The following is a 21961-nucleotide window of genomic DNA, read 5'->3' on the forward strand; positions in this document are numbered from 1 at the left end:
GACAGGGGCAAGATGGCAACCGCAGTTGTCTGCTTCGTAAACCACGCCGGCGTCTTCACTTGACACACAGAATTCGGATTACTGAGAACTCCCAGGTTAGTGATGGATCGTCGCTCGTTGGAGAAGAAATTTTGGACGAAGCACGCCTTCGGAATACGGAAGCGCTCCTACAGCAAGAAAAATATGGCGATTAGCGGGAGAAGCGGAGGAGCACCCAACTGAACGTGCCGCGCTACCTTGCACCGTCGATTACGTGCCGCGCTATCTTGCACCGTGTGACTCCGGTAGCAAAACAGACAATCGCCCTGTGCCATCGGCACCGATAATGCAGCCGACGGAAGACGCGCCAACGGAGGCTCCCGTGCCTCGGCGTACGGCCGCGCGAATCAGCTGAGATAGTATCTCGGTAGACATAGCTCGCTGCGACTAGGCAAAATGGCGCAAAAAAAGAACGCGGCCCGAAGCACGGCAGCCACTCCGCCCGATAGCACGCGGAAAAGGAGGAAAAGCACAAAAGCAACAACAGCGCCACCGCTTCGAACTCTTCGCGCCCATTCGCGGCCTCCGTGCTGGCCGGCGTCGCGTCCGCGCCTCCGCACCAAAAGAGAAAGGGAGAAAGCGCGTGACTGCGCGCTGTTCTCTTTCGTGGCCGTCGGTGGGGCGGCATTTATTCGTATCAACCGACGCAGGTCGAAAATCGATTCATAACAACTGTTTTCTAGCACGTTGCAAAGTAATGGGACTCGGCCAGGACGCAGAAAAATTCGTATCATCCGGAAATTCGTATTAGCCGTGATCGTATCATCAAGGTTCCACTGTATATATGAAAAAGGCACATGCGCAGAAACATACATGAAAATGAAAAAAAAAAACACCATAAGGAAAAAAACAGATGATAAAGACAATGTATAAGAAATGGCTGACTAATATACATGCGCGTCGAGGTATCTAAACTCTTTTGCGTAGAGACTTAAAGAAGGTTCACTAATACAACCTTCCCCCCTCTTTTTTATGTGATAAGCTTCCCGTAACAAGCAGGCCTGCTCATTGTGGCTCCTATTAAGAATCCTCGCATCAAACAATAATGCCTCACATCCACAAGAGTTCACGTGATCCACCAAATGCGTTTGCTCCTTCGTTTTTAACATTCAAGACGTGTTCTCTAAATCGGTCATTAACACACCTTCCTGTTTGACCGACATAGCTTTTGCCACAGAGCAAAGGAATTTCATAGACAACTCCGCAGATGCAGCTGAGATAGGGCGAAAGGTGGTTCTTACGGCAACCTCGCCTTGTTTCGCCTGCTGTGGCTGTGCAGGGGCAAAGTCGGTCGAGTTTGTTGGGGGCAGAAAAAACCACTCCAACTTCGTGCCTATTGGCCACCTTCTTGAGGTTATGCGAAACTTTGTGGATGTACAGAACAACCTCAAGCGCACGTTTCTTTGCGCCAAAATCTTTGTCCTTTTTTCCTTTCTTAAACTTCTGCAACAGACCCTCAGCAACTGCAGAGATGAGTGTTGGAGGGAAACCTGCCACCAGCAGTTTTTTCACCTGCGCCTGGAAGCTGTCTTGCATCGTGTGGTGGCACGATTTCCTCAGCGAGGACTCGAGGCAAAGAGAAGCTTTTCACTATCTTAGAGTGAGAGGAGTCATAAGATAGGATCCCCTTCCTAGCCCGAGGTCTATAAGACCAGCACACATGTTCGTTAGAAAAACTAAAATTAATGTCTAAAAACTGGAGGCCGTTCTGCGTGGGGAGTTCATGGGTGAAGGTCAGTCCCCTCCCATGCCGATTAAAAAGGTCTAAAATCACTTCAACTTGATGCCCATAAAGGCCCTCCGCCTGTGGCTTTTGCAAAACTAAAAAATTCATCTACAAATCTAAAAACATGTAAAACCTTCCCGCCTTCTTTAAAGGCATGGTCAAGTGTGCAGTCGACCTGGGATAAAAAAATGTCGCATAAAATTGGCGCCACACAAGAGCCAATGCAAATGCCCTCCCTCTGCAAAAAGAATTTTTTGTCATAAGATACAAAGGTGGAGTGCAAGTAGGCCTCTAACAAAGTTATAAAGTTACTAGTACTAATGCCCGCTGTGTTCTGGAAGGTGACCTCGTTGTTTTCAGCAATACACTCTTAACAGACGCTAGCAATTCATGCTGGGGTACAGAGTAAAAAAGGTCCTTGACATCAACGGAAAAGGCGTATCCGAGGTCCGGTTTTTCCTTGAAAAACAGGACCAGTTCATCTGATTTGCGAACAATGAAAGGGTCTGAAATTTTGAACTGTTTAAGATATTTCAGTAAAAACATGCTAACGCAGTGCTGCCAGGATCCTTTTTCACTCACGATTGACCAGAAAGGAATATTGTCTTTGTGGGTTTTAGCTAAAAAAAAACACCTGCAGTGCATTTTTAGAACATTTGTTGAGGCAGCTAGCCAGACGAGTCAGGTTAAGTTCCTTGCACAAATGCTCAAAATCCTTCATCGCGCGCGTTGCTTTTACCTTGATTTCAGTTGAAGCTCTTGTGAATTGCTTGCAGCGCCTTGTCTTTGAACTCGGCGTTAGACAGGACGACGAATCCACCCTCTTTGTCCGCCTGCAGCAACGACAAACCATTTTTGCGGAAGTATGAGACGACTTTTCCAATGGGTAACATGTCTCTTCGTGGTCTGTGTTGGGATCCAGTGTTGACAAGGCCATCTGCACCCTGTAGAAGGCAACTTTCGGTGGCCTCTGCGCCAGCTTTTCTTGCAACTCTCCTATTTATTGCCAGGAGCTCATGTGCTTGAACATCAGGCGCAACACCGAATTTTGGTCTTTTCTTGAGCACTGCGGCTACGTCTTCGGGTAAGTTTACCCCGCCAAGCACAACCAAGTCGTTGGTTTCTTGACCTTGCGTCTTAGGCTTCATTCCAGTCGACTGAAGCATGTTGCGGAGCAACCCTTGCCATGACGCTTCAGTAATCCGGGCTGCCAAGGACCTGATGCGCTGCAGCTTTTTTTCTGCAACCCACGGAGGATCACTGGAAAAGCAGATGATGCGTAGCCAGTCCTGGTAGAGCCGCACTTGACGCCAGAGCTCAGAGCGGAGAATCTTGCAGATGCGCTTGACATGACCCCAAGACGGGCGCACATTGTCGAATAGGCAAGACAACTCGGTGGGGATGATGCCGTTCCGGATGCAATATGCGTAAAGCCTAGAGCGGCATGTAGCTGTGACGATGTGGGTGATAAACAAGTCGATGCTGCGATGTGCACTTGAACACGGAAAAGACGGGCCCGATGTAGAAGAAATATGGCTTAGAAGAACTTTGTGTGGGCCTAGTTGGTGCATACTTGATAAACTTTTTAGAGTGCAAACAAGAGACACGGCACAAAAGAGAGGTGAAACACAGGACAGGCGCTACTTTTAACTGTTTATTCCCCAAGTCTTCATGAAATATATATGACAAAGGCACATGAGCAGAAACGTACATGAAAATGGAAAAAAAAAACACCATAAGGAAAAAAACAGATGATAAAGACAATGTATAATAAGTGGCTGACTAATATACAGTGGAATCTCAATGATACGATCACGGCTAATACGAATTTCCGGATGATACGAATTTTTCTGCGGTCCCGGCCGAGCCCCATTACTTTGCAACGTGCTAGAGAACGGTTGTTACGAATCGATTTTCGACCAGCGTCGTTTGATACGAATAAACGGCGCCCCACCGACGGCCGCGAAAGAGAACAGCGCGCAGTCACGCGCTTTCTCCCTTTCTCTTTAGGGGCGGAGGCGCGGACGCGGCGCCGGACAGTGTGGAGGCCTGCGACTGGGCGCGAAGAGTTTGAAGCGGTGGCGCTTTTGTTGCTTTTGTGCTTTTCCTCCTTTTCCGCGTGCCATCGGCCGGACGGAGTGGCTGCTGTGCTTCGGGCCGCGTTCTTTGTGTTTGCGCTATTTTGCCTAGTCGCAGCGAGCTGTCTACCGAGATACGATCTCGGCTGATGCGCACGGCCACACGCTGAGGCGCGAGAGCCTCCGTTGGCACGTCTTCCGTCGACTGCGTTATCGGTGCCGATGGCACAGGGCGATTGTCTGTTTCGCTGCCAGAGTCACATGGTGCAAGATAGCGCGGCACACAATCCACTGTGCAAGGTAGCGCGGCACGTTCAGTCGGGCGGTCCTCCTGCTTCTCCCGCTAATCGCCGTATTTTTCTTGCCGTAGGAGACTTGCGCTTCCGTATTCCGAAGGCGTGCTTCGTCCAAAATTTCTAAACGAGCGACGATCCATTACTAACCTGGGAGCTCTCAGTAATCCAAATTCTGCGTGTCAAGTGAAGACGCCGGCGTGGCTTACGAAGCAGACAACTGCGGTTGCCATGTTGCCCCTGTCACAGCAGCAACCAATGGAGAGACGCCTTTCAGCACGGAAGCCAATCGGAAGCCCGCTTTCACTGGAGGGCCCGTGTGATTACCTAATACCTAATACCTAGCGTTTGTGCATTTGTTACAAGATGGCGACTACAGACGAATTGAGAAGCGGAACGGCGAAACTTGGAGCTTTCGAAAGATACCAAGATGGCGGCGCTCGGCGGGAAATACGAGATATGACTCCGTGAACTGCGGTGATTTTGCGCGATTTAAAGCTGTTTTCTCACCCTGCGCACTGACGAATTAATGTTTTTCGGGCACTTTTAGTGCGTTTTCAGCCTAACCATTCTGATACAGCGTAGATTAGGCGTTGCAGATGCCGAAACGAGTGGTTTTAAAAAATAGATTTTTCTCGCGATTTTTGCGATCTGATCCCCACGTGCCCCCTTAATTTGGCTAGCTTTAATTGCGTTTCGATGATACGAATTTCGGATAATACGTATATTTTTCGTGACCCCGTGAGATTCGTATCATCGAGATTCGACTGTACATGCGCGTCGAGGTACCTAAACTCTTTTGCGTAGAGACTTAAAGAAGGTTCACTAATGCAACCTTCCCCCCTCTTTTTTATGTGATAAGCTTCTAGTAACAAGCAGGCCTGCTCATTGTGGCTCCTACCAAGAATCCCCGCATCAAAATATAATGCCTCACATCCACAAGAGTTCACGTGATCCGCCCAAATGCATTCGCTCCTTCTTTTTAATATTCCAGGCGTGTTCTCAAAGGAAATCGAAGTTGGAGTGGTTTTTTCTGCCCCCAACAAACTCGACCGACTTTGCCCCTGCACAGCCACAGCAGGCGAAACAAGGCGAGGTTGCCGTAAGAACCACCTTTCGCCCTATCTCAGCTGCATCTGTGGAGTTGTCTATGAAATTCCTTTGCTCTGTGGCAAAAGCTATGTCGGTCAAACAGGAAGGTGTGTTAATGACCGATTTAGAGAACACGTCTTGAATGTTAAAAAGAAGGAGCGAACGCATTTGGCGGATCACGTGAACTCTTGTGGATGTGAGGCATTATTTTTTGATGCGAGGATTCTTAATAGGAGCCACAATGAGCAGGCCCGCTTGTTAATGGAAGCTTATCACATAAAAAAGAGGGGGGAAGGTTGTATTAGTGAACCTTCTTTAAGTCTCTACGCAAAAGAGTTTAGATACCTCGACACGCATGTATATTAGTCACAGGGGCGGATACAGGTTTTTTCTGAGGGGGGGGTCAGCTTCTGTCAATGATGATGATGATGATGATTATGATGATGATGGTAGTAGAATTTCTTATTTACCGAAATTTACCGTTTTTCCTCACGATAAACCCGCGTTTTATACGGCTAAAGCAACACCTGTAGCCCTCCGTGGTGGCTCAGTCAGCTCAGGCGTTGAGCACGAGATCGCCGGATCAAATACCGGCCGCGACGGCCGCATTTCGATGGAGGCGAAATGCAAAAACGCCCGTGTTTTTGTGTTGTAGTGCAGGTTAAAGAACCCAAGTGGTCAAAATTAATCCGGAGCCTTCCACTACGGCGTGCCTCATAATCAGAACTGGCTTTGGCACGTAAAACCCCAGAAAGAGGAAGAAGACCTGTAGCGAAGCCAGGTATCGGTTTCTCCCAGCTTATAGGAAAAGGACGTTACCCAATACAGCCATGTGCTTGGTGGCTGCGCCTGATAATACAGGGCGTTCAAAACTAAGCTTTATGGTTTTCACTGGGAGGCACGTGAAGACCACCTGTGCAAATAAGTTATGTGGCTAGGGCAGCCCAATTAACTGTGATCGCTGTGAGCAGCCCAATTAACTAAAATTTAACAATTATTTTTTGTTGACTAAAGTAAGTGGGTATGTTTGTATTGAAAACTTAGAGACAGTCGAATTTCTACACAGTATCAGTCGGAAGAATTATTCTAGCGTGTCCGTGGTCCGAGATATCAGACTCCAAATTTCAATTGTCGTACTGCGCAGAAAAATCGAGAATAAAGACGCGACAATTCTCATGAATTCCCGTGAATGATCATGAAGCTCAGTAACCACTTCTGTGGAGGGATGGCGGTGCCATCTTCTCTCTTGAGTCGTGGTGGTGTGTTGACTAGAGGAACGTTTTTGAGTACGGGCGTAACGGTCCGCTCCAAAGCAGCAACCACTACGCTGGTTGTTTACGATATGCGAATCACCTGCGTATGAAGACTCACGATGCCACCTACAAGAATAACGATGTGGCGTAGTAGGCGAGAGCGCGAGCCAGCGCCTTCATGTTTTGTTTCCCACGCGACGTCATCCTTTTACACAAGGCGCGCATCTGCTCCCGTTTCTCTAACCACGCGACGCCATCCTAGGCCCGCGCACTGGCGTTGGCCGCTGCCGTCACGCTCCCCCACTTCGCAGCCGCTGCTCGAGCCTTCGCCCCGCTCCGCAAGAATGCCCACTCAGACAAACGGATCCGGTGGGCTTGAGCCTCCTATGCTTAATGTAGGACAATAAAACTGCGAAGTTACAATGAAAAACTTGTAGCGTACAAACGGTACTGTGCTCGTACTGGATATTGTCAACGTGTAACTGTCATCACAATGAATGCTACAGTTAAAAAAAAGTTGCCTATGCGTAGTTCTTAGTTTAGCTGTTAGTTGTTATTATTTATATATGAACACTTCAGCAAGAGATCTCTTTCACTAAGCAGGTTGGTAGCGGAACCGATGACAGCCAATGAGGCAACCGTTGACACCCCAAAGGGAAACTTAGTTGATCAGGTGCGAAGGCGCTCGAGCGGACCTCGGCGTGTTTGGCAAAAGGGACGTGCCCTCGTTCATTCGACGCCACCGACGGGACGAGTAAGGCACGGCAGGCGCCAGGAAGTCCAAGGTGTTCATGAGAAAAAATAACTACGGCAATTTCGCGACACCACACTCCTACGGAATACAACTAAGCTTGTGAGCGAGCTAGCTTTACTTCTACATGGCTGATACCACTGGTGCTCGCGAAAAATACTTTTGAAGAATGCTGGTGGCCATAGTTTTTTTTTTTGCGACAGGGCCATCCCCCTGTCAGCGAGGGGTCGATGCAGAAATCTGAGGGGGGGGGGGGGGTCAGGACATCCGGACATCCTCCCTGGATCCGCGCCTCATTAGTCAGCCATTTCTTATACATTGTCTTTATCATCTGTTTTTTTTTCCTTATGGTGTTTTTTTTTTTCATTTTCATGTATGTTTCTGCGCATGTGCCTTTTTCATATATATTTCATGACGGATTGTGGAATAAACAGTTGAAAGTAGCGCCTGTCCTGTGTTTCACCTCTCTTTTGTGCCGTGTCTCTTGTTTGCGCTCTAAAAAGTTTATCAAGTATGCACCAACTAGGCCTACAAAATGTGCTTCTAAACTCCGACACCTCTTTTTATGTGGGAAGAGTGCTCGATTGAAATTGGCACGACAGCTGTCGTCGTACCATAAATGACACCGGGTATCCGCACGCAGCCAGCTCCCGACAAATGGATTCCACGTCCTTCTCGGACACCGGCCGCTCGACTGGCTGGGAGAACGTGCCAAACCTTTAAAAACAGGGACACGCAGCAACTTCGCCATGCATTGCAAACAAAAGCTTAGCGACGCAACCATTTTAAAAAAGTAAGGAAATCAAAGGATGCGTGACATCTTTGAAGACAGTGAAGATAGAAGCAGTATGTGTCACGTGTGCGGTTTGGCTGAGGAAGAATTGCACTGATGTCATGATTCCCTTTCCTGCCTATATATTCCATGCGCAGCATGAAATAAACGTTAGTTAATGTCATTTGTGTTTCTTTTCCCGTTATAACTTTGAATACGTTTTACCTTTGTTGGTGCTTTGTCTAACACAGTGCTGCTCCTGTCTTTTTGTGCTGCTAATTTGAGCCACATGGTGTTCGGTACGCTCCGAGGTTTGTCCGAATCAACTGGCGCCTGGCCAAATACCTCAGAATCAATGAGAGCTCGGTGCCATTAAATAATGCACACACTCAATGGCACGGCCAGGTGGCACTGCTGTTTGGCACACAGGATTCTGCTGCGAGAGGAGACACTGCTCAACGGTTGGAGTGCTTTCAAGGGATCTAACCTGAGTGTCTTCTTGGTGTGGAACGCTGTCTGGAAGAGGAACTTGGAGGCCAGCTGCATGCTCACCAGGGCCAGCTCCTCAGCCTCGGGTGTCTGTGAGATTGTCCTCAATAAACACCACTACCCAGCACACCTTGAAACATGCAGAGGAGCCTTGCATCGCATTACAGCTTTGATGTTCTCAATCACAATGCTGCAACATGGCCCATTGAATCATCTCACGAGAAATTTGCACAATGAAGGATATTTTCAATCCCATAGCATTGCTTACAATGCATAATCAAATTGCTGAGAAATTAGTTGGTCAGTGTGCAACAAATTTTTCTTTCAAAACAAGTGTGAAAGAAGGACAGGTGCTCAGCAATTAAAGGCAAAATTTTCATGCATCCACCCTGCAGTTTTTCAGCGGATGAAATTTCGCCATACTTTCTCTTTTTCCGATTATATATAGAAACAGTACAGGCCACAGAGCGCAAGCAAGAGGGCAATACAAATCATAATACAGTATAGACCACTTATAACGCAACCGCTTATAGTGCAGGACCGGACATCGTGCGGTCTTTTCAGACTCCCGTTATTTTCCCATAGCACTCCATGTATACACGTATCACTTATAGTGCAGTTGCGGGAAACGAAATACCAGTTACAGTGCGGCTGCCTGGGAGTACGGAAGTCAGCGGAGACGGCGAACGCTCCCCTCAAATGGGCACCCCAAGGAGTGCTCGAGGAAGAAAGAGAGACGAAGTGGAGGAGAAGGGCACGTGGTGCGAACGAACAGCCAGTGAGGCTGAAACCAGAATATTGAGTGCGAGTCATGAAATATCATGGCACGCATAGCGAGCGAGGGCCGCAAAACTGCCAACGCCATCTAATGCTCGCTTCACGATAACGGCAGTAAACGAAACTGCAGGGAGCGGGCGGCGCTGGCACGGCACGGTGAAAGGCGCAGGCGGAGACCGTGGAATGTAGGGAGGAGGGCGGCAGGGAAGCGGATTTCGCCTTGGCAACTCCGCCGCTTCGGTGGCTCCCCTCGCCCTCCCTCGTAGCTCCCTCACTTTCGACTGTCACCGTGCACGCCCAGCGCTGTGCAGGCGCCGCCCCTCCAGCCGGCCTGGCGCCAGCTCCCCGAAGTTTCGTTTTCTGCCGTTATCGGGAAGCGGAGTTTGCCGGCGTGGGCAGTTTCGTTGGCCGTCCTGGGACAGCGCCGCTGCTTCCCTCTGCGCCGTAGCCGCAGCGTGCAAGGTCAACACGTGACTAGAAAGTAGAGGAAGCATAAAGGAGAAAGAAGGGTTCACTGCAATTTTCTACGCGTGGCTACGGTAGCGTGGCTGAGACGTCGGCACGTACACGCATCTTCCGGCGCAACGCAGAATCGTCGACCTTGCCATTTGAGAGAGGGTGAAATGCCCGCCGCGTCCCCCCCCCCTTTTTTTGGTTTGTTCGCGCGCAACATTGAGGGGTCTCCCCTAAACTTTTACTCTATGGCTGTGCCGGAGCAATAACGGTCGGACACGCCGCCGCGTGATTTGGTTCGAATTGACGAGATTCGACTGTAAATTGAATGCAAACGTTCTAGCCGCATTCCTCGACTGTCGCATACGCGTGGCGGCTCGGTGCACATGTTTTGCATATGTGCGGGCCTTGAAAATTGTTGCTTTGGTTATAGTGTGGTACCGCTTATAGAGTGGATATTCGCGACTCTGGTGACTTACGTTATAAGCGGTCTACACTGTACAGTAAAAACACGAGTCACAATTACAAGAGCCAGAAATCAATGCAACAGGAACTGAAATATTCAGTCTAGTAATGCATGTCAGATAAAAAAAAAAGAATCCCCGTGAAAGTACATATACAATATATGCAATAATATATCACACAGAACTACAGGGGACATGCAACCTGAAAAAGACGGTGATTCTTGCACACAGAAGAATCCACAAGCAGCATCCCACTCACTACTGGGTGGAATTCTGCGCTGTAGCTCACTTCGATGCTAATCAGTGCCTGCGTGGCTAAGGGCTTGCTATTAAATAGGCATTTAGAAGTGGCTCTAAGTGTTATAAATAAAAAGGTTAGAACAGAATGAACATAAAATTTGTAAGAATGGGCCTTCAAAGCACTGAAATCAAGAAAAAAGTTGTCGCAGTTTCACCTGAAAGGCGAAGCATCAATTGCGATAGCAAATCTGTAGAGAGCTATACGGAGTAATGATATTAGCTTTATCAGCTGTATAAACTTGGACATGCAGCAGCACCGGCAACACGCAGAACTGTTGTCGACGCCGTCGGCGTTTTGCCCGCGTTCACACAAAATGTGTGCGGCGTTGGTGACTGTTGCCGGAGCCTCTGATATAAATAGGCACTTGGTGCCGCAGCTAAACGTCGCCTCCCTTCCCTCCCCCCCCCTCCCCCACGGCCTCTTGCGTGTCGGAAGAAGGCGCGTTTGCTCTACATATATGGTGATTGTAAAGGAGGAAAGAGACGCCTACTTCTGCAGCCCTTAAGCGAGCACGGCGCAGAACGTGCGTTTGTTCTCCGCCGTGCGTTCCCTCCCCGTGAAAGCACGTGCCCCTCGCGCGCTTTCACTCGCACATACAGCGTTCAGCGCGCGGCGGCGATTTCATCTCCATTGACGTCATACGGAACCTCACGGCGACGGCGACGCCGACGGCAGAAATCTGCTTTTGAGTGTCTATATAATTGCTATCGCAATAAAATCATGTGGGAAAAAGCTCGAACAGTTGCCAGGCAGTGGTTAATATTAAGTGTGTTAACATTTCAACTGGAAAAGTAGTCAGGCAAATTCAAACAATGGTGTTGTGGTACAGGTTCTGATTGCTGCGATACGGTTGCTGCACCGGTTTTTATTTTCTTTCTTTCTTGTTTGCGGCAGTTTGTTTGACATGGCAAAATCTTTTCGCCACTTGAAGATGGCAAATGAGAGCAGGCAGTGCGTCCTCTCTACCGCTTGACAGCCACATCTATTGGACCGTCGAGTCATGAATATAATTAGGCTTTGACTGGCTAGTTCGTATGACATTATTCAATGACAAGCCATGCTTGTTACTGTGAAATTAGATGTGCTTAAATGACTTTCATTTTGACTTTCATTGCATGTTTTGTAATTAGTTTCAGTGACCCTATCCAAAGTACATACATTCGAACCTCGTTACAATGAAATGGGATAAATCAAAATAATGGATGTAACGAAGTAAATGAAATTCCCCTTGAAATCTCCATAGAGATTCATGTACTTAAAATCTCATTTTAACAGAGTGAAACTGCTCTGCCAATGAATATAACGAACTAAATTCATCTCTAAAACAAAGAATACCCGACCGTTGCTCGCCGAGTACATCGCTTTCCGTGGAGTTCGGCACTCGTTCACCGCGACAGTTTAAAACTCCCGCGTCGAATACGTCGTCGAGCAACACTGGTCTTTCTCATTGCCGCACGTAGCTGCCCACCTGCGCACAAGCCGCAGCTCACTGTTGAACTTCTCTACTGGCCTCTCTCTCTTCCATGTGCCTGGCCACCCGAGCCGCACCACGCTGCACGACCACGTCCCGCAGTGCAAAAGATTAGTGCATTAACTTCTTTCTCCACAGTGTGCCGTGCAAGCAGCCGGAGCTAGGCCTGGACTCAGAGACGCAATCTCGGGGGGTCACGCCTAGGCCCGTGGATTCGCATCTCCCTCTCCCAGGGGTGCACCACGCGGGCTGGCAGCTGGGCGTGGCTTCCGACGTCACATTGGCATCGGAGAGGGTGCGGCAAAGTTCGCTTGCCTCCACGACCACACAGCGGAGCGCTGTGTTGTGTGCCACGTGCTGCTCGACTGCGACGAGCCAAGTGGAAAGCTGATGCGAAAGACCATCGCAATGGAACAGAAGGCTCTCTGAAAGCTCTTGCGCCAGGTGCTAAGTTGCGTGTTGCCCACACCAAAGATCCTTTTGCTGTTTTATTTAAATTTCCTCGCATGCATGGCCGTGTAGCAGTTCTGTGGGCCGCAAAGCAGTCTGCTTATTTCCATGTTTACAATTGTGCACCCCATCAGCCAGATATTGCAGTATATGCCAATATGTATATAACGAAGTAATTTCAGCTCCTCTTCAACTTCGTTATACAGTGGAATCTCGATGATATGATCATGGCTAATACGAATTTCCGGATGATACAAATTTTTCTGAGGTCCCTGCCGAGCCCCATTACTTTGCAACGTGCTAGAGAACGGTTGTTACGAATCGATTTTCGACCCGCGTCGGTTGATACGAATAAACGCCGCTCCACCGACGGCCGCGAAGGAGAACAGCGCGCAGTCATGCGCGTTTTCGTTTTCTCTTTTGGTGCGGAGGCGCAGACGCTACGCTGGACAGCGCAGAAGCCGCGACTGGGCGCGAAAAGTTTGAAGCTTTTGTGCTTTTCTTTTGGTCGCTTCGCTCACTGCGGCGGCCGCGCTGCCATGCTTCCCCACGAGCGGCCGCCGCAGCAAGCGAAGGTTTGTGCGGTCTATCGCTTCAACGGAAACTGAGCGGCATAAGCACAGCGCATACAAAGGTCAGAGCCGTATGGAGATCACTTTCAAGATACGGTGCGCGCGACAACACCGCCAGCCGGCACAGGCACAAAGTACAAGAACGCATTTGTTGGCAGAGTAGGAGCCGCCCCCCCCCACTCTCTCCCTCCCGCGCTACCTTCCCGCTTTGCTCCTTTCGCGTGGGGAGATTTCGTTGCCAGTCACCCTTGCGCTCGTTTGCAAGATACGCATTTGGCGCCAGAGCACAGCGTCGCCCCCCCCTCTCCCCCTTCCATACCCCCACGGCCTTTCGCGCAACGGAAGTCACATTTGCTCTCCGCTGTGCGTTCGCTCTCCGTGAAGGCGCGCGTCCTTTCACTCGCACATAAGGCGCGCGGTGACGACTTTATCGCCCTTGTGCTCCACGTCGCATGCTCCTCCTCCGCATCGCATTCCTTAATCTCCTCTTCAATCGGTGGGCGCACCTCGTGCTCGCTACTGCCCTTGTCTGCGAGATTTTCCCGCGGAAGCCGCAATTTCATCTCACACGGCTGCACTGTAAGCAGTATGCGTATACATGGAGTTCTATGGGAGGGTAAACGGGAGTCGGAAAAGGCCGCATTGTAGCCAGTTCTGCACTATGAACGGTTACGTTATAAGTGGTCTATACTGTAAATGCTTTTTACGTACGTGTGCCTGAGTGAGTTCACCTCTCGACTCTTTAATTTAGCTAGTTTTAATTGTGTTTCGATGATACGAATTTCGGCTAATACGAATTTTTTTCATGACCCCGTGAGATTCGTATCATCGAGATTCCACTCTAATGTGGTTCGAGTGGATTCAGATACAGCAAATTATAAAGAGTTGAAAGTTTGTGTGCACGTGTGTCAGTTTATTTTATTTTGTCCTTTGTGTAACAGTATAGCACGTAAACAGAATGAAATCATACATATAGGTACATTTATTGCATGGCACTCGCACTACCTTTATTCTGTTGTTTTTGCACATGCTCTCCAAGAGAGAGCTCAATAAATTTTCTTAAATGCATGACCCGATGGTCCAATGGATGTGGCTGTCCGGCAGCAGTGAGGATGCACTACTGGCTGTCATCTTGCCTTGCCACTGATACAAGTGGTGAAACAGGTTTGTGCCACATCAGGAAAACTGCTGCAGATAAGCACGCATGCATGCACATACACATGTGCCCACACACAAAAAAATAAGGCGAAAGAACAAATCCTGACAAAACAATGACACTGTTTCACCCGAAAGGCAAAGCATCGATTGCGATAGCAAATTAGTAGACAGCTATATACACAAAATTGTAAACATGCACTTACTAACTAAATTAACAAGCATGGTGTCAAGCGCGCACAAGCAAACATGGACACATCTCACCCGATGACCGTGAAAACTCGCTTTCAAAACGTTGGAGTGAGAAAGCACGGCAGCAGCAGCGAGCGAAATGACCTTCGTGCTGCTTCTCACTTCAACGCGAACTAAGCCGCGAAAACACATTGCACATCGTAGATCGCCATAGGCAGCAGCAGCAGCCGCCGAAGTAAACTCCCCCAGTGCATTTCCGCGCGGCGGAAGACGGCGTGCTTCCTCCCACTTTCCGCCCTAGCGCGCACGAGATTGAGCTGCCATTGTGGGCTCTCCCTCGCATGCTGTCACTCGCACATACAGTGCACGGCAACCATGGACTTTATAGGAAACATCACAAGGACGACGACAGCGCCTGGAGTGTCCATATAATTGCTATCGCAATAAAAAAATTTAGTGAACCGGTATCAAAATTTTATTGCAACGCTTACAGTGGCGGACCTGCAATTATTTCTGCACTTGTAATATTAACCACTGACTGCAAAGCATTGAGCACTGTGCCTCATGATTTCTGTTGATTTCGGTGTTTCCAAAGGGCATTTCTGGAGCACTTGACTACATTCTACTCTAACCTTTTTACCTATGATGCCTACAGCCACATTTATATGCCTGTTTTGCTCATAGAAAAGTGGGCCCGCAGCCGCACTGACCCTGATTGCCATCGATGTGAGCTTGTGCGTGTAGATTTTCTCTCAAGTTTTCATCCACCCACACAGCATTTCCTACTATTAGTAGATGAAACAGCGTCAAAGTAACCGTGTGCACGGACACGGCTGAAAATGCATATCTTCGCGTTTCCTGGTACAGTAGAACCTCGCTGATACGTTCCCGCTTAATACGATTTCTCGGCTCCTACGCTCGCAATCGCGAAAAATAAACATAACCCCATAGAGGAATGTGTTAATACGTTTTGGTTAATACGTTCCCGGAAAATACGATTATTCGGCAGCAACGTTCAGCATTGCGGAAACTGCGGTCGTATGATACGTTCGGCAGTGAAAAAATTATCATTCAGGTGTGCAAAAAGATCGCTCTCTTGTGTGCTTGTGCAGCGCTAAGTGGCAGACAGCCGCCGCACTGCTTCTCTAAAGTGCTCGTTCGCCCGAAGTGACGAAGCGCGGCAGCAGTGGCGAGCTAATTGACCTCGCCCCTCGCTTCAACGCAAACTACTAAGCGGCGCATAACAGGCGGACGCCTGTTTTCGCAGCAAATGTTCCTGTCCAAGGGTGTGACGCACCATCAGAAAATATAGTCGAATCTCAATAATTCGAACACAAAGAGGCCCGAAAATTTGTTCGAATTAAAAGAAGGACTTATTTTTGACGTATTTGTGCACCATAGCTCTACGTACGACCGGTGCGAGTCGTGAAATATTGCGGCGCGCAAGCACATAGCGAGCGAGGGCCACGAAACTGCCCACGCCGGGCAACGCTCGCATCATGATAGCGCCTCTTTCTCTTCACAACCACAGTCTCTCTCTGTGTCTCGCATCCCGATAACGGCAGTGAACGAAACCTCAAGGAGCGGGCCAAGCCGGCACGGCGACGCACGCGCGGAGACCGTCAAAGGTGAGGAGGGCGGCAGGGAAGCGTATTTGGCCTTGGCAACCTCGTCGCTTTGGTGGCTCCCCTCGCCCTCCCTCTCAACTCTCCCTCGTAGCTCCCTCACCTTCGACTGTCTCCGTGCGCGCCTGCCGGCCCAGTGCCAGCTTATCCCGCTCCCCAAAGTTTCGTTTTCTGCCGTTGAAGCGAGCGTTGGCTGGCGTGGGCAGTTTCTTTGGTGGGACTGGGCCTCCGCATTGCTTCTCTCTGCACCGCAGCCACTGCGTTGGCTGAGACGTCGGCACATACATGCAAGTTCTGGCGCGACGCTCAAACGACGATCTTACCATTCGAGAGAGGAAATTTTCGCCGTGGTATTTTTTTTTCTTTCTTTTTCATTTCTCCGCACGGCATTGAGGGGTCTCTCCTAAGCTTTTGCTTTATGGCGGTATCGGAGGCGCCGCCACGTGATTTGGCATGCTGCTGAGAGCATTGTCGGTGCGCGGTTATGTTCGAATTAACCGTCGCAAATGCTTTCGCATTCGAATTACCGAGCGTTCTCACCCATTGGAATACACATAACTTTGACGGGACCACAGCGTCAGTTCGAATTAATAAGATTCGACTGTAACTATGTTTGCCAGAAATAAATGTTTTCTACCCTTGCACCTCAATATGGGCTTGTCAGCTTAAATTTTTACTGGATTCAAATCGTACGTTTTCTTGAATCGTATGTTTATTTTTCGCGTATTTTTGGAAAACGTATGAACGAGGTTCTACTGTAGATGGCCCAGCGGACAGTACATGCATGCTGTCTTAAACTGTTTCCCTTTTTATCAGCCAGGCTTCTAAACCAGCAGCAGTGGCCCTACCTTAGAAGAACTTTCTGTGGGCCTAGTTGGTGCATACTTGACAAACTTTTTAAAGAGCAAACAAGAGACAAGGCACAAAAGGAGGGTGACAGAATGAGGACAAAAAAAGAGAGAGTCCTTTTTGTCCCAACTTGACTGATCCCCCCCCCCCCCCCTGAGGGTGGGGGAGGAAAGTGAGCTGCACAAAACACTGCTAAGGAAAACAATGGCAGCCCTGACAAAGAGAAGTGCTATAGCCGAAACATTGGCTTGAAGCACTCTTCAAGTGCTTGTCAACTTACGTTCCTAAGTGGTCGGGGCATTTAAAAGAATGTATTTAAAATTTTAAAAATAGCTTATGGGCCTTTAGAGGCAATTGCATAAGGGGGGGGATATATGTATAGGAAAAGTCAAAGCATTATTATAAATACTTGCTAACTAAATAAATAAGTAAACATACAGCTAGCAATTCAACATATTGTGTGGCAATAATTCTGCCGCTAGACCAGTGTTTTAAAATTCACCTGGTTTGAAATGGCTGTGGGTTTGCTTTGTGTACGATGTAAAAGGAACTTTCTCGGGAAATGTGTATTTCATAACTGACCTGCATAATGAGAAATTAAATTGGAAACTTGGTCCCATGTATTGCTATGGGCCAGAAAAGCCAGTAACCTCAATCGGCCATCGCTTCTGTCAACAGTGCCCTCACATACTGTTTATGCCAGCAACTGCAAGTGGTCTATAAACATTAAACTTGCTACAAAGCAGTAAGGCATTACCCTCAGAGTTATCAAGACAGTTGAAAGTACCACCGCTGTCAGTGCATGTGTAATCTTCTGATCACCCTTTTTGGTGCATGACTAACAAGTGCAAATGAAAAAGTTATCAGAGAATCAGGACTGTACACTGTAATCAACAACAGACCTATCCAGGTACACCAGATCAAGAAATCGAATAATTCAGAGGTGGGACTGTCCAAAGTCACTTTGGTGCAATTTTTGGAGCAGGTCAAAATTCGATTTGGAGCAGTTTGGTGCAGACAAAATAGCGTTTCGGAGCAGTTTGGAGCAGACCAAATTTCATTTTGGAGCAATGTGGAGCACATAAAATTTCAATTAGTTCGGAGCAGGCCAATCTGAATTTTGGTGGAATAATGGAATATGGCAGCCCACTTCTAAACCACGACGAAACACAGAATAAACAGGAAGCTCGTAGTGGAAGCACACTTCGCAGCTATAGCGTACTAGACTATGGAAGAGTGGGTCGAGCGGCGGCTCGGCGCATGCTTTCCTGTAAAGCCAGAAACGTCAGTTGCACAATGATCAAACAACAGTGGAATCTCGATGATACGAACCTCACGGGGTCACGAAAAATATTCGTATTAGCCGAAATGCGTATCATCGAAACACAATTAAAACTACCTAAATTAAGGGGGGACGCGGGGATCAGATCGCGAAAATCGCGAGAAAAATCTATGTTTGAAAACCACGCGTTTCGGTATCTTCAACGCCTAATCTACGCTATATCAAATTGGTTTCGCTGAACACACACTAAAAAAGGCCGAAAAAGATTAATTCATCAGTTCGCAGGGCGAGAAAACAGCTTTACATCACGCAAAAACACTGCAGTTCACGGACAGCTATCTCGTATTTACCGCCACGAGCGCCGCCATCTTGGTATCGTTTGAAAGCTCAAAGTTTCGCAGTTCCGCTTCTCAATTCGTCCGTCGCCGCCATCTTGTAACAAACGCACAAACACAAAAGAAGGGCGGGTCTGCGATAGGTACACCAATGCCTCCTTTTTTTTAGGAGTCATAGGGTACACACGGGCCCTCCCATGAAAGCGAGCCTCCGATTGGCTGCCGTGCTGAAAGGCGTCTTTCCATTGGTTGCTGCTGTGGCAGGTTGCAAGATGGCAACGGCAGTTGTCTGCTTCGTAAACCATGCCAGCGTCCTCACTTGCCACGCAGAATTCGGACTACTGAGAGCTCGCAGGTTAATGATGGATCGTCGCACGTTGGAGAAGAAATTTTGGACAAAGCACGCCTTTGGAATACGGAAGCGCAAGCCTCCCACGGCACGAAAAACATGGCGATTAGCAGGAGAAGCGGCGGAGCACCCGACTGAACGTGCCGCGCTACCTTGCACACCTTGCACCGTGGATTACGTGTCGCGCTATCTTGCACCGTGCGATTCCAGCAGCGAAACCGACAATCGCCCTGTGCCATCGGCACCGATAACGCGGTCGACGGAAGACGCGCCAACGGAGGCTCCCGCACCTCAGCGTACGGCCGCGCGAATCGGCCGAGATCGTATCTCGGTAGACATTGCTCGCTGCGACTAGGCAAAATGGCGCAAGCACAAAAAATGCGGCCCGAAGCACAGCAGCCACTCCGCCCGATGACACGCGGGAAAGGAGGAAAAGCACAAAAGCAACAAAAGCGCCACCGCTTCAAACTCTTCGCGCCCAGTCGCGGCCTCCGCGCAGTCCGGCATAGTAAGTAGTTTATATGGAAAGGGAAAGGTTGGCACTATCTTCTGCAGCCCTTGAGAGAGCACGGCTCAGCGGCAGCGTCCGCGCTTCCGCACCAAAAGAGAAAGGGAGAAAGCGCGTGACTGCGCACTGTTCTATTTCACGGCCGTCAGTGGCGCGGCGTTTATTCGTATCAACCGACGTGGGTCGAAAATCGATTCGTAACAACCGTTCTCTAGCATGTTGCAAAGTAATGGGACTCGGTCGGGACCACAGGAAAATTTGTATCATCCGGAAATTTGTATTAGCCGTGATCGTATCATCGAGATTCCACTGTATATATTTCCGCGCCTACGCTCATGACGATAGCGGAAAATGTTCTCAAATTATGCAGTCCAATCGACGCTCTAACAATTTCTGTGTCACCATATGTCACCGCAGACCAAGAGAGCTGCAATCAACCCTGGGCTGGCATAATGTAAAACTATTCCAATCTGTTTCTGTTGCAATATATGGAGACTCCAGGTGCATTTCTGGCGTCGCCATGATGTTCCATACAAAGTTCAGGAGCGATGGGATGAGTGCGAGGATGAGTCGACGAGGGCTGCTCAATCTCACGCACGCGCGAGAGAGAGGAAAGCGGTCGTTCTGCGGCGGCTGCTGCGTATGGCGCTATCTTGAAAGCAATCTGCGATAGGGACATAGTGCGAGTGCTGATAGCTTTTCACAGCAAGTTGCTGCGGTAATCGAGTGAGATTTGTACATGTTTGCTTGTGTACGTGTGACACCATGCTTGCGAATTTAGTGAGTGAACACATGTTTACAAGATTATACGGCCGATAAAACTACTATTCTTGCTTCTTATAGCTGTCTACTAATTTGCTATCACAATCGATGCTTTGCCGATGTCTTATTCCAAATCCGCCATTAGCCCTTGGTGATAGGTCAAAATGGCTCACGTCTCGCCCATATGGGCATAAAAACAGATTGGAACAGTTTTATGTTATACCGGCCTTGGGGACACCGTCGCCCACCCGCTTCACCCGCTGCAGCGCGTGCCTCCAAAATGTCTAGTTCGCTCGCAGCGCTCTCAGTTTACTTGTTGTTTTGCACCTCAGTTAGGGAGCACTGCACGGCTCGGCCCACTAAACTGTATTCTAATACACTCTAAACACCATAGAGTTAGTATACTAACTCTAGAGGAAAAGATGGTCGAAAAAAGTGGGAACCGCATAGGTGCCACCATGTTGCTACGACTCATTTTTGTAGCACTAAATACATTATGCAAACATAGTAAACATATTATGCAAAAGCAAGCACATGCACGTAGCACGTAAGCACGGACAACGTTTGAAGTTCATTCCGTACATTTTTCAGAAAGATTGGATGGCTATGTAGAAAATTTCTATGCAAAATTTACGGTGCCTAAAAGGTTGCATTTGCAGGCACCTTCACTAGATGGCGCTACCATACTGACGGAGGCTCGTCTGAATGCCGTCTGCGCCTGCAATCCTGCATAGGGTAGCAACATGGCAGGGCCCTTGCGGTTCAATACATGGGCGCTATGGGCAGCTTTTCCTCTAGAGTTGGTTATAATAACTCTATGCTAAACACAGCCGCCCTAGCTGTTCCGACAGCAGCGACAACAGCCGCCGCACGCGTGCCTGCCACTTGCCGGAAGCGCTGAGAAGTCGTGTTGTATTGCTCAGTGGCTATGGTGTTGGGCTGCTGAGCACGAGGTAGCGGGCTCGAATCCCGGCCACGGTGGCTGCATTTCGATGGGGGCGGAATGCGAAAACACCCGTGTACTTAGATTTAGGTGCACGTTAAAGAACCCCAGGTGGTCCAAATTTCCCGAGTCCCCCACTACGGCGTGCCTCATAATCAGAACTGGTTTTGGCACGTAAAACCCCATAATTAAAAAAAAAAAAGTCGTGTTGTAAGCGCGAAAATTACGAGAAACTCTACGGGAGGTGCCATCATACGGTGTGTGTAACGCGAATGACTGCTTTCTTTTTCGGAGAATGAATCTGCTCGCTGTTCACGGGCACTGCCGAAGCCGTTCTGGCGCTGCGTGGTGCAATTTCGGTCAATTTTCTGCGTTTGGCGCAGTTTGGTGCATCTGTATCAAAAATGTGCAATTGGCGCAGGAGTCCCAGTCCTCATAATTGCTAATGTGCATTGGTTTGTTGACACGTGATTGCAGGACTGCAAGTGAAACGGTTCCAGTATATTGCTGGGAGGTTGAAGTCACTGGCTAGGCATGTTTTTGGAATATTAATTGTGTTTACTATGTTGTATAATGAGATTCTTCAAGTCAATAAAAAAATCTGGATATGAATCAAGGGGACTGTACATTGCAAGGAGAACCAAAATGGAACCAAATACTGGCTGTTCCAACTAAGTGTTGCCAAGAATGAAAAAATAATGAAAGGCCTTGGGCAAATAACAATCACTGTATGTTGATGGACACCTGCTCATGCTAGCTATGAGTATTTTTTAATTTAGCAAAAATAATTTAATTAGTTTTAATTAGATATTTTAATTAACTTACCTTATCAATAAGGCATAAATGCAAAAGTTGACGAGAATGTCAAAAAATGACCGATCACACAGTCTAATCCAACACTGGTCTTGTCTAATACTCTTACCTGATGAAAAAAGAAAGCCCACGAAATGTTAAAAATAAGCCAGCCCACTTGTAAACAG

At 48.5% G+C, this 21961-nt stretch overlaps 1 protein-coding gene across 1 annotated transcript in view; it reads right to left on the bottom strand.

The window, feature by feature from the left end:
* The window catches only part of LOC119441288 (probable ubiquitin carboxyl-terminal hydrolase FAF-X), a 540581-nt gene that overhangs the window by 85848 nt on the left and 432772 nt on the right, over positions 1-21961 (bottom strand). Inside the window, 1 exon segment of the mRNA XM_049661116.1 lies at positions 8492-8583. Within this exon segment, the coding sequence (XP_049517073.1) occupies positions 8492-8583 (92 nt within the window).

The sequence above is a fragment of the Dermacentor silvarum genome, chromosome 2, assembly GCF_013339745.2.
Source record: "Dermacentor silvarum isolate Dsil-2018 chromosome 2, BIME_Dsil_1.4, whole genome shotgun sequence".
NCBI classification, from domain to species: Eukaryota; Metazoa; Arthropoda; class Arachnida; order Ixodida; family Ixodidae; genus Dermacentor; species Dermacentor silvarum.